General features: G+C 46.4%; 1 protein-coding gene across 2 annotated transcripts in view; it reads left to right on the forward strand.

Annotated features, from left to right (window-relative positions):
• Positions 1-17,497, forward strand: part of HUWE1 (HECT, UBA and WWE domain containing E3 ubiquitin protein ligase 1) — a 1,655,742-nt gene that overhangs the window by 55,050 nt on the left and 1,583,195 nt on the right. For both annotated transcript variants that reach the window (XM_078664564.1, XM_078664565.1), the window contains exons 3-5: positions 10,308-10,406; positions 11,156-11,362; positions 11,447-11,599. In XM_078664564.1, the coding sequence (XP_078520690.1) occupies positions 10,308-10,406; positions 11,156-11,362; positions 11,447-11,599 (459 nt within the window). The remainder of the gene's footprint in view (positions 1-10,307; positions 10,407-11,155; positions 11,363-11,446; positions 11,600-17,497) is intronic.

Raw genomic sequence — 17,497 nt, forward strand, 5'->3', positions numbered from 1 at the left:
AAGTTTGATACCAAACTTCCCAGTTTTCAGTGCAGCCATCGTGGTGCTGTGGAATTTGTAATGACAACCTCCCAGCACCATTTACTCTTAATGGCAGCACTGCACTTATTATGTCTAAGAATGGACTTGGACACTGTAGGGGTACAGGGCTCATGTGCTTGTACCCTCACCACTGGTATGGGTCACCCAGCTAGAGGGGTGACTGATCTACGCCAGGACAGTGGGTTGTAGGCATGACACCTAGGGATGTGTGCCATGTCGACTCTTCAATTTGTCCTGCACTAAGACACGCAGCCTGCAAAGGCAGTGTGTGAGTATGAAGGTACAGGACCTTTAAGGGTGGCACAACAAGTGCTGCAGCCCTTAGAGGGCTTCCATGGTTACAGTGCCCTGGGTACCTGTGGTACTATTTACCGGGGGCTGACCTGTGGCCAGAAATGCCAATTGGGTACAGTTTTGGGGAAAGAACACCGCCCTGGGAACCTGATTGGCAGGGACTCTGGGCACTTCAAGACAAAGTGCATCAGTAGTCTGTTAAAGTGAGGAGTTGCAACAGAAACCCAGCTTCTCACAACCCCCTGTTTTTTTTACTCTAATCCCATGTCCTTATCCAGTATTATGGGTGTCTTTCATAGATTCACATGCCTGAATCATTCCCCGTCGTCGAGATGGGAGCCCCGGTAATAGAAAAGTAATGTCCTATAGACATACATAGAGAAAAATAGGCCTAAGGGCCTTGCCTTAGTAGCCTATCTATGTCCTTTTGTAAAAAGGACCAAATTTCCAAAGGTAGCCAATCAGCTACCACCTCCCTCTAGAACCTTCCTGCCAGGAGCCTCAGTCTCTCAGATTTTCTACCGCACGTTGTGCTAGGGAGTCCCCACCTGAGCTCTCCTCAGGTTTCTTCAAATTCTTTACTTTCTTCAAATAACTTGGATTCAACTTCAACTATGGCTGAACAACAGAAAAGAGGACTATTCAGAGCTTGTTCTTCTTGTGGCAAGAAGAGACTGCACGTCGACGACAAGCATGAGACTTGCCTCTACTGCCTCTACCCTGACCACACAGTAAAGGACTGTAGGGTATGTAGAACATTCTCTACCAAAACACTTAAGGATAGAGAAGGCAGACTGCTCCTCTGGTTAAACAGACTAAAAACCAGAGATGTTGAGGTGCTCTCCTCGGAGGGCAGTGAAATGGCTTCAGTTTCCTCAAAACTGTCCTTAAAAAGGCCAAGGGAGGCTTCCCCTGGCCATCCAGACGTCCCTCACAAAAAGACTACTTCAAAGTCTTCTGAGGCAAGATCTGACACGTCTGTGAAGGATGCTGCAACCTTCAGAAAGCCATCGCAGTCCTCGTCGTCTACTTCCATGACATTATCTTCAAGGAAAACGACCTATGTTTCCACATCGACGACGACAATCTCGACGACGGTGGCATCGTCAGCCTTGACTTCAACGACGACGACCACCCACTCGTCGACGACGGGTAAGCCAATATCGTCGATTGTACTTATTAAAAAACAGCAATCGTTTGTCAAAACTCCGTCGTCATCTCCGTCGACGTCGACAAAACAGAAAACACCGACATCGTCGACGAGAATTCAGTCGACGTCCACCGCATCGTCGACGAAGACACCGACGACGGTAGGAGCACCGCCGACGACAACTGCACCGTCGACGGCTACTACGACGCCAAAACTGCCGTCGACGTCCACGACGACGGCGAAGGTACCGTCGACGACCGCATCGACGACGGCGAAGGCACCGTCGACGGCTACTCCGTCGACGACGAAGGCACCGTCGACGGCTACTCCGTCGACGACCGCCTCGTCGACGACAGCTTCATCGGCGAAGGGACACTCGACGCTTGAAAAGCGATCGACGGCGATACCGTCGACGACCTCGTCGACGACCTCGTCGACGACGACATCATCGACGCCATGGAAAAAAGCGGAGTTAATTCCATCAAAAAAGGTCACCAAACTCCCTATTACGCCCGAATTAACATCACCCAGTAGGGTTCCATCACTGCTTCCTTCTCACATACTACAAGCTGACGAATCAGATGATGACCACTTCGAACAAGCTACTAGCCCGTCAGATCTCAATGTCAAATGCCAGAGTACTGACGATGACGGAGATGATGTTATATTTACGGAAGAAACTGTTCAGGCTCAGGTACATACTCAAGTCACTCCAATGATCGTATTACCGGCCGAGATAGTTCATGATCTTCAATTCCTGATCACAGACTATAAAAAGCGATTCCCAGAATAGTCAGCGACACCATCACATGGCAATTCTCAAGAATCTTCCACACAGCAAAGATCACCAAGGGCAAGACCAACGCCTTTGGTTATTCCTCAAGATACTGAACAGGTTCACAACATACAATCCTCTGATGATGACGACGAACCTCCTGAGGAAGGTGAGGTTAGAGATGACCTCTCTCAAAACAGAGATGATGAGGATTACGTTGCTCATTCTCCGGCCACACCGGAACCCAGCACATCAGACTCTCCACCAGTGGATATCGGGGGATTCCACAATTTAATAGAGAGAGCGGCCACTAGATTTCACATGGCAATGGAAACAAAGGTAACGGATTGTTTCTTGTATGACTTCAAAGACCCCATAAGGAAGGAGGCACGATCCATTCCCATAATAGAACATATCTGGGAACAGGGGCTACAACTCATGCAAACACCTGCATCTGTTTCCATAGTGGTCCCTAGACTGGACAAAAAATATAGGGCTCCGTCAACGGCACCCACTTGTTTTAATTCACATCCAAAACCTGATTCGGTCGTCACTCAAGCCGCCCAGAAGAACTCCAGAAACCCATCCTCGCCACTCTCAGCACCACCAGACAAGGAGGGCAGGAAATTGGATGGCATAGGCAAACGCTTCTCCACAACGTCAGCCATGACGGTCAAGGTGGCCAACGCCATTGCTCTGCTGGGCAGATACAATAGGCAACTATGGGAAGACATTGCTCCGTATCTCACGCACGTGCCTGATGACTTGAAAAATGAGGTCCAGGCACTCCTTCATGAAGGTCAAATGTCGGCATCAGAAATAATAGATTCAGCTGTCGATGTCGCCATGACAGGCTTCAGACAGCTTGCAGGTGCCGCAGTTTTGCGCAGACAAGGTTGGCTCAAAGCGACGTCCTTCAGACAGGAAGTACAAACCAAAGTTGTAGATATGCCCTATGACGGACAACTACTATTTGGAGCTAAAATAGATGAAGCCTTGCAGACGATAAAGAAAGACACCGATACTGCAAGGGCTCTCGGGACTTTACAATTCAGGAACCAGTCCTTTCGAGGGCACAGAGGACGAGGACAATCCACGTACAGAGGATCTTATCAAGGCAAATCCACATATAATCAAAATCGCTCCCAATATCCACAGCGGCAGCAACAACAAAGTCGTCAGACCCCCTACGGGAGACCGAACTTCAGGGGCAAATCGCAAAAGAAAACGGCTGGCGGAAGACAATGACCAATTCCCGCAGCCAGTCCCCCCACCGTCCGGTCCGCTCAAAATTGGTGGCAAGCTGACACATTTCCTCCAAAATTGGAAAATGATTACGACGGATCGGTGGGTACTACAATTGATTCAACACGGTCACACCTTGGAATTCAACTCCATCCCACCGTTCACCCCTCCTCACAAACATCATCACAAACACCTTCGTCTGTTACTGCAGGAAATCTCTTCCATGATAAAAAAGGGAGCAATAGAGCGAGTCCCATCAGCTCAAAAGGGAAAGGGATTTTATTCCCGCTTCTTTTTAATCCAACAGAAAAAGAAGAAATGGAGGCCCATTCTAGATCTCAGGGCGCTCAATGCCTTCCTGAAAAGCCAATCGTTTCGTATGGTGACTATCCAGGAAATCTTAGGCTCCCTGGAGGAAGGAGACTTTATGACATCTTTGGACCTGCAAGATGCATATTACCATGTCCCAATACACAAACGACACAAAAAATTCCTACGATTCGAAGTAGCAGGTCTCCATTACCAATTTTGTGTCCTCCCATTTGGCCTCAAATCAGCACCTCGCATTTTTACAAAGTGCCTGGCTCCTGTGGCAGCTTACCTGAGACAACAGAATCACCAGGTCTTCCCCTACCTAGACGACTGGCTGGTGAAAGCACCGTCTCTCACGGACGCACAGCTATCTTCCAACGCCTGTCTCGACATTTTCCGGAACCTGGGTTTGACTCTCAACTTCGAAAAATCTACTTTACAACCCACCAGGATAATAACATTTCTGGGGGCCACTATAAACACCATTTCCTCCAAAGCTTTCCCGTCTCTGGAAAGAAAAAACAAACTGATGACTCTAGCTACCGCGATATCTTCAAAACCAACCATCAAAGTAAGGATTTTCAAATCTCTTCTAGGGATGATGTCTTCCTGCATTCTACTCATCCCTCACTGTCGGCTCAGAATGCGCCCCCTTCAGGAGGCCCTGACCAAACAGTGGACCCAATGTACAGATTCCTTCGAGGATCACATAGTCGTCACTCGACAAATATCCGAGACGCTGGCCTGGTGGATGAAGCACAAGAACCTATCCAAAGGTCTCACGTTCTTGTTACCAGAAACTCCACACGTCATAACGACGGACGCATCTCTCGAAGGCTGGGGTGCAGTCCTTCAAGACTTACAAATCAGCGGCAGATGGTCGGAGCAAGAGAAGGCTCTGCATATCAACCTCCTAGAACTACGTGCAGTCCTTCACTCCCTACAGGCATTCCTCCCTCGCATCAAAAATTCTGCAGTGCTAGTGAGGACAGACAACACGACCACAATGCACTACTTAAACAAGCAGGGAGGGACACGCTCGCTGACGCTGTCTCGCGAATCACAAAAAATTTGGAACTGGCTACTGCTCAACAACATCACATTAACATCGGAGTATGTCCCAGGAAAAGACAACGTCATAGCAGACGCTCTCAGCAGACAGAGGTCAATGTCCCACGAATGGGAACTGAACCAGCAAGTTCTAGACAACATCTTCTCGGCATGGGGAACACCTCAAATAGACCTCTTCGCCACCAAGGAGAACAAAAAATGCCAAAGCTTCGCAAGTTGGCATCCCCAACAGGGGTCATTAGGAAATGCATTTTCCATCGCATGGCGCAACGTGTTTGCGTACGCATTTCCGCCATTTCCCCTGATCAGCAGAGTCATCCGGAAGATGAAAATGGAGCATTGCACATTGATTCTCATGGCCCCATACTGGCCGAGACAACATTGGTTCGCGGACCTCCGACGCCTCTCAGTCCGTCCATCAATCCAACTGCCTCAACATCCTTCTCTACTCTCGATGTCCAAAGGCCAGATACTCCACCCGAATCTGACATCTCTCAGATTATCGGCTTGGCTCCTGAGTACCGAGAATTCTGTCACCTAAGCATCCCGCAGGAGTGCAAAGAAGTCCTAGCTAAAGCAAGAGCAGTTAGTACGAACAAAACTTATTCCTTGAAATGGAAGCGATTTTGTATCTGGTGTAAAGACAACAATATACACCCTTTCAGGATCACTCCAGAGCAGATACTGCCTTATCTCCTGCATCTGGCCCAAACAGGTCTTGCGCATGCTTCCATCAGGGTACACCTGGCAGCAATCTCTCGCTTCACCAGGTCTTCAAAAGGCCCTTCACTATGGTCCAACAGACTGATAAAACAGTTCCTTAAAGGGCTTTACAGATCTTTCCCTAGACCAAGACGAATACCACCAACGTGGCATCTGAATATTGTACTCAATCAGTTAATGAAACATCCATTTGAACCTATCCATAGGGCTGAACTCAAATACATTTCCTGGAAAACTGCACTTCTTTTAGCTCTAACATCAGCCAGAAGAGTCAGTGAATTGCAAGCTCTTTCGATACAGGATCCTTTCTTGCAATTTAGAGAAGACAGACTCATCTTAAGAACCAACCCCCGTTTCATTCCTAAAGTCCCCTCGGACTTCCATCTCAATGAACCGCTTGTGCTTCGCTCCTTCTTCCCGAACCCAGGCACAGTGGCGGAAAGATCTCTTCACTCTTTGGACATTAAGAGATGTCTAAAATTTTACCTGGACAAAACGAAAGCTTTCAGAAAGACCAAACAACTTTTCGTTGCCTTCAGCAGGCCGAGAAAAGGCATGCCACTCTCCAAACAATCCATTTCCAGATGGATATCGGCAACAATTGCATTTTGTCATGACAAAGCCGGACGTCCATTACATTCCTCAGTCCGAGCACATTCCACGAGAGCTGTGTCCACATCGGCAGCACTATTCGCTGGTGTACCGATTCTGGATATCTGCAGAGCGGCCACCTGGAAATCGCCGCACACCTTTACCAGACACTACTGCCTGGACACGGAACTGATGCAGGATGCAGCTGTGGGCCAAGCTGTACTTCGCCATCTCTTCCAGTAAGATGAGCCTTCCTACTTCCCACCGTCCTGCAATGGTATGCACATTTATTTACTTTACTCTTTATATTACTGATGGTATCTAGTCACATGATATGTATTATCTCAGACTGTTATATTCCATCGCATATGTGCATAATGTATTGCTTGCTATTCTGATTCAGGCATGTGAATCTATGAAAGACACCCATAATACTGGATAAGAAATGCGTTACTTACCTGTAACAGCAGTTATCCAGTATTGGTGTCTTTCATAGATTCACATGCAACCCTCCCACCTCCCCAGGAAGGACTCATCTCTCACTACAGAGCATATCTTACGTCTACCTAGCTTGGTGCGTACGAAAATCTGAGAGACTGAGGCTCCTGGCAGGAAGGTTCTAGAGGGAGGTGGTAGCTGATTGGCTACCTTTGGAAATTTGGTCCTTTTTACAAAAGGACATAGGCTACTAAGGCAAGGCCCTTAGGCCTATTTTTCTCTATGTATGTCTATAGGACATTACTTTTCTATTACCGGGGCTCCCATCTCGACGACGGGGAATGATTCAGGCATGTGAATCTATGAAAGACACCAATACTGGATAACTGCTGTTACAGGTAAGTAACGCATTTCTTCCCCTGCACTTTGGTTACCCCTTTTTGTCGATTCTAGTTTGCATTGGAAATAACCACCATTTTATTTCTTTGAACAGCATCAGCAAAAAAAAAACTAGTTGACTTTGCCTATGCTTGTCTCAAGCACCATCTAAGGTGTGGCCATATTAAGGAGGCAAACAGTACCCCTGCCTTTGGTAAGGCATGCGTAGTTGTCTAAAAAGACCCTTTAAAGTTGACCGGGGCAGTGAGGGGCAAAGACTTTCATACACCCATGCTGCTTCCACAATAATATGAGTGGTGTAGGAAGCTGGGTCTGTATAGACTATAACAAAGTAAGGTATAGTGTGCAGAGTCCATTGGATCCCCAGAGGCTTACAGAGGTAAAAGTAGATTTCACCGTACTCTTTTGTGGTTGTGTGGGCGAGCAGTCTTTCAGAGTAGTTTTAAGCATTTATTGTACACACACACTGGCAAGAAATTATGTCACACACTCAGACTGACCTCAGACCAATTGTTTGTATAAAAGATAATTCTTTAGTTGTATTTTATTTTGAGAACCAATCAGGACTTGGTACAGGTAACTAAAATTGTACTTTTCAAGCCAGGTTGACAAGAATATGCAAGATGAATGAAATTGCCTTTGTTAAATGTTTGTAAAACATTTAAAGACAGTTGACGTTACTTTGTAATTACTTTAATTACTTTGTAATCATTTTTTCTACGGAGTATGCTATGCCTAGATATCATACTGGGGCATTTTCTAGACAAAGGTAAGTTAAACACAGTTGCTTGGGTTTTCATACAATCTCAACTAGACACTTGATTATCAGAGGGAAAACAGTCAATGCAGTCCTATGGGGAAAAAATGTGATTATTGGTTTGCACGTAAGCAATTGGTTTTGAGGGTTGAGTTTCTGTGATTAGAAAAGGGTTCCCCCAGGGTCAAGGACCCACTCAAAGAGCACCATCGCAGCACTAGTGCGGCCGGGTGCAGAGTGCGAAGTCCAGTGTTAACCAATGGGGCTATAGGGCCTTTGGTTTGCTCTTCTCCAGCAAGCATCTGGCCATGACGCATCAAGCCCTACCGGCTGAATCCCTAGCGAATGTTTTCGTGAAGTATTCTTTGCATGTTACCTCCTTTCTATTTAGCGTGGATTCCCAGTTGGGCGTAGAAATGGTTCCCGAGCAGTGTGATCTGCATGAGGGAATTGTAAGACCTTGAGTCTACATTTTTGTGACCAAAGATTTGTTTATGGTAATGTATTCATGGTGCTGGTGAAAACCCTTGTGGATTTGAAACGTGTGGTCTGTAGAATATCACATAAATTATGACAAACAATGAAGGTTTAAGGAAGAGAGGTGTTGCGAGTTAAGAATACATAGCTGTTTGAGGAAATTATGGATACTTATATTAGAAACTAAAGAAAAGGGAATCTACCTTATTTTCAGGAGAATTGGATGGAATATTGGGTTCATAAAAGCGGTTCCGTTTCATTTCACCCAGTGCAGTCATGATTGAACACTGGACCATTGACCGGAGGGGATCCCTCACTGTAAGATCACTAGACCCTATTCTGCCTTGATAAAGTGGGAATAGCCACAAAATCCTTGGGTATCTGAGCATGCGGCCTGCTTTGCCTACGTTCTGTCCTTTTCTGACTTGTTAGCGTTCAAGTGGCCAGATGTTTATAACCTTCTTTAACCTTATGAACAAAATAGTCTTCACCTGGCAATGTGGCCTTGCATGCATATTGTTGTTCATTGCATCAGGGATACCTGCCTACGTTTCGGAATCCTATGCCCAGAATCCCACACTTGGATTATAGAACCTTTCTGTTAAGCACGCCTAATTCACTGTCCCATAGGAGATCCGACTGGGTGGAATTTATTAACACTGCCTCACACGAGGGACATTCTTTACAGCTTTTGCTCGTATTCTCTCCCCTGCCACATCGTGCATGCTACTCTTTCGCTAGTCTGCTTCTCCTCCTGCCTCCACTCTGCATTGTTCTCTCCTGTTTTGACCCTCCTTCCCTCCACTCAGCTTCATTTTTCTCATTCCAAAGCTCCCTCCATTTCATGGCAAAACCAAAGGGTATGATGAACGTAGTGTTGAACATTGCAAGCACTCTCCCCCATTCAACTGATCTGGGTTTAATCTATCATTCTTTAGCTCCCTCCGCCACCCCAGTTCAGACATGGCCATATGCAAATCAGTCTGACCCTGTGCCTCATGGGAACAGTCCAGCCTGAACTGCCAAGCCATGTCTTCCCTGGACCGGAAACCAGCATCCTGGGACCTGTTTCTGGCTAATCGGCCATCCTCAGCCAGGCTAGATTGAATCCAGTGGCAAAGTGACCCACGTCTGGGGGTGATGCTTGCAATGTTCAACACTCCATCCATCATCCCCTTTGGTTTTGCGCCCTCCATTTCATGGGCTACCCCATCGCTCACCCATCCCTGATGGATTCTTTGTGTCTTTTTTTTTTTTTTTAAATGTATCTTTTTGTGGCCTAGAGGCTGCTATTTGCTGTCAGGCGTTCACTAAATCAAAATCCCGTATATGCATTTAGCATTTTTTTTCTCCCCTAATTTACCGATGTAAATGGTGTCTGCCACATTAGTCAATAAAAAAAGGAAAATGGCACCTATGTCGTGGATTTTGAAAACGATTTTTTTTACTCTTTGGAGCACCTGCAAAAATCCATTTTGGTTTTTGACGCAGGCAAAAATATTGGCTTTACCAATGCATGAGGTGCTGTGCATTAAATGGTATGGTGCGTTCAGTAGGAAATTGGGTTACTGAAACCAGAATATCATGGGATGTTTAGGTGATGATGTAATTTGGACACTAATAGATTTCACTCCTTTTGGGTTTTGCTTTCCTCTTTACTTTCATGAAGTGATTTCTGCGATTCTTGTTTTTTGGTCAAGCTACAGTGCTAGATTTATCACCTGGGTTTGTTTCAAGGTCCTTAAGTTAGAACTGTGACCGCATCTCTTTGGTGTGCTTCTTTTTCTCTGGTCATTAGTATACTTCGAGGTGATTGCTAAGAAGGTATCATTTGTTAGCTGACCTGTTGCTCTTGAGCCCTCATGAAGCAACCTGTTTTTCTCTGCATGTTACGCATTTCACAGCCCCTGAGGCTGTCGCACTGTGGAAGTGTACAGATTAGCCATGTTGAAGAAAGTAGTCTTTCTGCACTTTACATCCACACTGTGGTGGTTGCTTTCTTCTCATCGCCGTTATTTATTTTTTCTATCCAGCCTGCGGATTGCCGAGCCCTGATTGACAAACTCAAGATTTGCACTGATGAGCAACTTCTACTAGAGCTCCAACAGATAAAGACATGGAACATTGGAAAGGTAACATAAAACCCTACTGCGACTACAACTTCTGTGTTGTAAATGGAAGTTCCAGCTCGTTCCATTTCAGGCCAGGCTTTTATTTTACAGCCAAATGTGTTTTAACAGTTCTATTCTTAGCTCGAATTTCATGAGACGATTCGACTAACAACTGTGCAGAAAGCTTAATTTTCTGGTGACATGAGACATTATTATTATTTTTTTTTTACTGCGGTCATCTTTTGTTGCATGTGTCATTTGTGTTCTGCACTTGGGTCTACTCTTGCAGTAGAACGTACTTGCTCATTTGAACCCATTGTAGCTTGGGTCAGGAGCTATTTACGGTGGTGTGCTTGGCTGAGTGTTAGACTTTAGGTGGGCATGGCTGGTAGTGATGAGGTTATAGAATGGGCTTTTACTTGACTGGATTTGAGGAGCTCTAAGGGAACTGTTTTGTATTTAACTAAGATGAACGTTTGTTGTGCATAGTGTTTAAAAGAGCTAGATGTAACAATGCTTGTTGGCGATGTTTTGGAGCAAGCATTTAGGTGAATGTAATAAGGATGCAGTACATGCTGTTTGGCCTATGTGATTAAAAGGGTGTTGTGTGTGTATATAGAAGTCTCCTGCTCTGAGTGCTATGGGTGTAAAATTAGATGGGATTGAAACCGTTGTCAGTTCTACGTTTGGCCCCTGTAACTCTTTGCTTTTCTCCTGCTGGCTCCTTCCATGCCTGGTTAAAGCTGATTTATTGTGTTTCCCATTTATAGTGTGAGCTTTACCACTGGGTAGATCTGCTGGACCGCTTCGATGGGATCCTTTCAGATGCTGGACAGACGGTAGAGAATATGTCGTGGATGCTGGTGTGTGACCGGCCTGAGAAGGAGCAACTCAAAGCCCTCCTCCTGTCGGTGCTGAATTTCACTGCTTTGCTCATAGAGTATAGCTTCTCCAGACATCTGTATAGCTCCATTGAGGTATGTTGTCTTAGATACTTTCTGGCACTGATTAATTTCTGCGAAGTTCTGAAATTGTAAATCTAACTTTGTTTTTCTTTGCAGCATTTGACAACCTTACTGGCTTCTTCAGATATGCAAGTAGTGCTGGCTGTGCTAAACCTCCTGTATGTGTTCAGCAAAAGGTCGAACTACATCACAAGGCTGGGCTCCGATAAACGGACTCCCCTGCTTTCACGACTTCAGCATCTAGCAGAGGTGAGTGTGGAGACAGCGAGTTAGAATGTTAGCCTCTTGCTTAGAGTCTTGGGGAGATCTGTTGAGTCTTGGGATGCACAAGCAGTGCCAGTCTTTGTGGAACTTTGTGTGCCAAGTGGGTTATTGGCTCTTCAAATGGTGTGCATCGCTTCTCAAGTCAGTTCATGCTGTGGCTTAACTACAGGTAATGATTACAGCATCTGTGGTGCCCATGAGTTTTTCCTAGTGCTGCTAACCTAATGCACCCAGTTGCATCCTTTGTGCATGTATAAGGACCATAGAAGGCCACAAAAATGTTCACGACCGTCTGAAAATCGCCAAGTAATTACAAATTTGCAAAGATTAGTCCGGAATGGGCCCAGACACAATAGTTTCAGACTTGTCGCGAACCCTCAACCCCACCCCCCAATCACTGATGCAATGTGCGGCCAGAACCCTGTCAAATCTTGCGACGAATGATACTTCGAACTATCGACATCCCACCTCCTTTGCCTGAACACCAGTATAGCTACTCGAGGACTCTGGAGTGGAGGCACTTTAAATCTAAATTCATTCACCACTAAGCCAGGGGATTCCCTGAAGCACTTAAACAGAGCACCTTCTTTTCTGGCAACGAGGGGGTGATCTGTGCAAATTCTTTATTAATCTAAACTTCGATTAGTTTAATGGATCCCATCATTACTCGCCAATTGGTTTTTGGTTTAAATCTTTCTTTAATGAAGACACCAGACCAGAGAAACAAATCTTCCACATGTACATGAAGCTCCGTAGCAAAACGATCACAGGCAGCATCGTAAATAAAGAAATACTTACTTTTCCAATTGATGTATAACGTCAATTGCATTACTGTCCTAGTAACACGTTCCACTGAGCAACTACCAAGGTGAGGAGGAAATATAAGGTGGAGGGAGTGGCTAGAGGAAAGAGGTGAGAAAATCACTGCATTAAACTCCTCCAATGCAGTCAAAATTGAACTTCGGTAAACCTCTCCTTTTCCAGCCTTCAAAACAGAGTTCCATCAGACTAGGCTCCAGACCAGCAGAACTCCAGGTACATGTATGAACAGTAGCTTATTGATTCATGAGGCTGAGATCTGGAAAAATGTGAACTCTGGAGCAGTTTGCTGGCATTTTGCCCTTCCTTTTGTCAGTCTTTGGAAACCTAATCTTACTCACCCCTGTCAACCAGCTCTGCTAATACCCTCCCTTTAGCCTTTTCAATCCTTAGTGGATAATCAGAAATCCCTCAAGGCTGGTACTCTGACCTCCACATCGCAATATCGCACAAAATTCCCTCGGAAATGTTAGTTTGCAAGCTCTGTGTAAATGGGGAATTCCAAAATGCTGATCCTCCTGCCCTTAGCATCTTTTTCCAAATATTCCACCTTTGATTTGAGGTTTAAGATAGATGTGAATTCAAAGTGATCAAACGTGTCTCGGCTGTAGTAACTTGTGCTCCCATCTGTTCAATCCGTTATAAGGTTATCCAAGTACCCCAACATTTTTCTGTGTCTAGTGTTCCAGCCTCGTCCCCCAGGATTTCCTCTGAGCTTGCTCTTCCATCGCATAGGCTGTCCAGAATCCTCTTCCATCTCTCACACTCAGCGTTCTGATGGAATGTGGGCTCCATATTGGAAGGAAATCCTGTTATGCCTAAAGATGTTGATCTTTTAGGAGGGCAGGAGGCTATTTCTCTCTCACACACACGATGTGAAGAGTCCACAATCCTAGGTCCATTACTAAGTGCCTTATGGCAACTCTTTACGTCTGGTTAAAGCCACCAGTGGCTTTTTTACTTGGCCTGTGAGATGGGAGAAGTAATCTCTTCCATCTCATAGGCTGTCAAAGCACCTTCTGTCTTGCACACAGCATTTTGAGTTTACAGGTGCAACATATTGCCAGCAAGACATATCGGCAGATTCTTTTTTTCTTCCGGTTTTCTCCCTGATGTGCAATGCAGCTTGTGTACGAAGAATTTTTAGGTCCCACCACAGTTCACCCAAGCTGCAGGAATGCCGCTGGCAAGCCACACTGTGCCCATTCACACCTTGGTGGGGTTGGCAATGCTGCCTAATTCACCCTGTATGAAAGTGGGGTTGCCTCTACTCTCGTCTACAATGCATTTCTAAGACCAGGTACACCAGAGTCAGCTGTATATTGTAAATGGATTGTGCAAGCTCTTTGTATGACTTATTCTGTTCAGTTTTAATTCCCAAGGACACCTTCATATGTTCAGGTGAGTGTAGTACAAGTTACTCCAGTATTGGAACTTTCATATATTCACATGCTTGAGTCATTCCCTGTTGTCGAGATGGGAGTCCCCGGTAAATCAAAATGGCAATGCAAAGCTACATAAACCAGAAACTAGGCCTAGGCCCATTTCAGTTTTATAACATATCCACCTCTTTTTGTAAAAGAGACCAAATAAAACACACAACCAATCAGAACAGCCTCACCCTTTAGAACCTTCCTGAGAACCTCAGACCTTCAGATTTTCTACCGCACGTTGTGCAAGGGAGTCACGACTGAGCTCTGCTCAGTTATTCCTTATTCTACTACTTTTGAGAGAATTCTTCAGTTATATATTTCTAGATTACTCTAAAATCTTGGTCTGTTTTCTCTTTATGGCAGTAGAGGAGAAAAAAGGCCTTTTTAGAGCTTGTGCCACCTGCTCTAAAAAGAGGCTTACTTTGTGGACCCTGGACAGATCATGCCAGGTACAGATTTCCTGGTGACCAATGCCAGCAACGTCACTACCAGTCATAGTATGGCGATTGTTGCTTTTTCCTGTGGAGGGGTAAGTGGCCAAAAGAAAGTTGTGGTTAGTTCAGACCTCCCAGTGGATTGTTTGTTGGGCAATGATTTGGAGTCATCACTATGGTCAGAAGTGGAGCAGAGGACTCACATGGAAATGTTAGGCTTGCCAGCACATGTGCTTGCTGTGACTAGGTTACAGGCCAGAAGATGCCCCACTGAACAGGTGCTGGATCCTGGAACAATGGACCAGACACCTTCCAAGAAGAAGAGCAGTAGGGTTAAGGCATTGCCTTCCCCCTTGCCCCAGGTTGAGGATCAAGTCTCTGAGGAGGCTGATCTGAGAGAGCTGAGGGAAACTGAGCCTAAAGAGCTTGAACTTGATCAAGTTGAGTTTCTGGGCTCAGGGGGACCCTCCAGAGCAGACCTGGGGAAGGCACGGTTAGACTGCCCTTCCCTTGAACCCCTCAGACAGCAGGCTGCTGCTGAGGCTGCAGGGAATGCCACAGGTGCCCACAGGGTATACTGGGAAGATGGACTCCTGTACTCCGAGTCAAGAGACCCCAAGCCTGGTGCAACCAGGAGGCTGGTCATCCCCTTGTCTCAGAGGAGTTTCCTTCTCACCTTGGCCCATGAAATTCCCCTTGCGGGTCACTTAGGTCAGACAAAGACTTGGGACAGGCTTGTCTCACACTTTCACTGGCCTCACATGAGTGAGAATACCAAGGAGTTTTGTCGCTCCTGTGTCACTTGCCAAGCCAGTGGTAAGTCAGGTGGCACAACAAAGGCCCCCCTCATACCACTACCTGTGGTGGGGGTTCCCTTTGAAAGAGTGGGGATTGACATTGTTGGTCCAATGGAACCCCAGACAGCATCAGGGCACAAGTTTATACTGGTGGTGGTGGACCATGCCACCAGGTATCCTGAAGCTATTCCACTTAGGACCACTACAGCACCTGTAGTGGCAAGGGCCCTAGTTGGAGTGTTCTCCAGAGTGGGCTTCCCTAAGGAGGTTGTTTCTGACAGGGGTGCAAACTTCATGTCAGGATATCTGACTGCAATGTGGAAGGAATGTGGTGTCAACTACAAGTTCACCACACCCTATCATCCACAGTGCAATGGGCTTGTTGAAAGATTCAACAGGACCCTCAAAGGGATGATTCATGGACTACCTGAAAAGCTCAGGCGTAGATGGGATGTCCTGATACCCTGCCTCTTGTTTGCTTACAGAGAGGTCCCACAGAAGGGGGTTGGCTACAGCCCTTTTGAACTTCTGTATGGGCATCCTGTAAGAGGACCCCTGTGTTTGGTGAAGGAAGGATGGGAGAGACCTCTCAAAAAGCCTGCAACCAGCATAGTGGACTATGTACTTGGTCTCCGCTCCAGGATGGCTGAATACATGGAGAAGGCAACTAAAAACCTTGAGGCCAGCCAAGAACTCCAAAAAGCTTTGCATGACCAGAAGGCTGTCCTGACTGTGTACCAGCCTGGACAGAAGGTGTGGGTGCTGGAGCCAGTGGCCCCAGCAGCACTCCAAGACAAATGGTCTGGGCCCCACACCATCATTGAGCAAAAGGGAGAGGTCACCTACCTGGTGGACCTTGGAACCCCCAGGAGCCCCCTCAGGGTGCTCCATGTGAACAGGCTCAAGGCATATGTCGACAGGAAGGACATGAGCTTGCTCATGGCCACAGATGAGGGACAGGAGGAAGAGAGTGACCCTCTCCCAGACCTGCTCACTCAGAATCCTGATGATGGATCAGTAGATGGTGTTGTCTTTTGTGGCAGCCTCTCTGAACATCAGCAACAGGATTGTAGACAAGTTCTGCAATCCTTTAGACATATGTTCTCTCTGACACCCAGTCAAACTGATTGGTGTACCCATGAAGTGGACACTGGAGACAGTCTGCCTGTCGAGAGTAAAATCTACAGACAGCCTGATCATGTCAGAGACTGCATCAAGACAGAAGTGCAGAAAATGTTGGAGCTGGGAGTCATTGAGCCCTCAGATAGCCCTTGGGCTAGCCCAGTAGTTCTAGTGCCAAAGCCTCACACCCAGGGTGGTAAGAAAGAGATGAGGTTTTGCGTAGACTACAGAGGACTCAATGCAGTCACTAAGACTGATGCCCACCCAATACCAAGAGCAGATGAACTTATAGATAGATTGGCTTCTGCCAACTACTTAAGTACATTTGACCTGACAGCTGGGTATTGGCAAATCAGGTTAGCTGAGGAGGCCAAACCCAAGACAGCATTTTCTACCCCTGGTGGGCATTATCAATTTGTGGTAATGCCCTTTGGTTTGAAAAATGCACCTGCCACCTTCCAAAGGCTGGTGAATCAAGTTCTCACTGGGTTGGATGACTTCTGTGCAGCATATCTTGATGATATAGCTGTCTTTAGTTCCACCTGGGAGGATCACCTGGTCCACCTGAGGAAAGTGTTAGAGGCACTGCAAAAGGCAGGTCTCACTATCAAGGCCACCAAGTGCCAGATAGGGCAGACACAGGTTCTATACCTGGGCCACCTTGTAGGTGGAGGCCAGGTTCAACCCTTGGAGAGCAAGATACAGGCCATCAAGGACTGGGCTCCTCCAACCACCCAGACTCGGGTTCGAGCTTTCTTGGGCCTGACTGGTTACTATAGGAAATTTGTCAAGAATTATGGGTCCATTGTGACTCCACTTAATGACCTGACAAGTAAAAAGATGCCAAAGAAAGTTCAGTGGACAGCAAGCTGTCGGAAAGCATTCAATGACCTAAAGCAGGCCATGTGCACAGCACCTATCCTAAAGAGTCCAGATTACTCCAAGACCTTCATTGACCAAACAGATGCTTCTGAGTTGGGTGTGGGAGCTGTTCTATCTCAGCTGAATTTTGATGGTAACGACCAGCCCATTGCTTTTATTAGCAGAAGGCTGACCCCCAGAGAGAAAAATTGGTCAGCTATTGAGAGGGAGGCCTTTGCTGTGGTGTGGGCCCTGAAAAAGTTGAGGTCATACTCGTTTGGCACTCACTTTAAGATTCAGACCGACCATAAGCCCCTCTTATGGCTAAATCAGATGAAGGGTGAAAACCCCAAACTACTTAGGTGGTCCATTTCCCTACAGGGGATGGATTTTACAGTGGAGCATAGACCTGGTACT

This window comes from Lissotriton helveticus, chromosome 10 (assembly GCF_964261635.1).
Source record: "Lissotriton helveticus chromosome 10, aLisHel1.1, whole genome shotgun sequence".
Classification (NCBI taxonomy): Eukaryota; Metazoa; Chordata; class Amphibia; order Caudata; family Salamandridae; genus Lissotriton; species Lissotriton helveticus.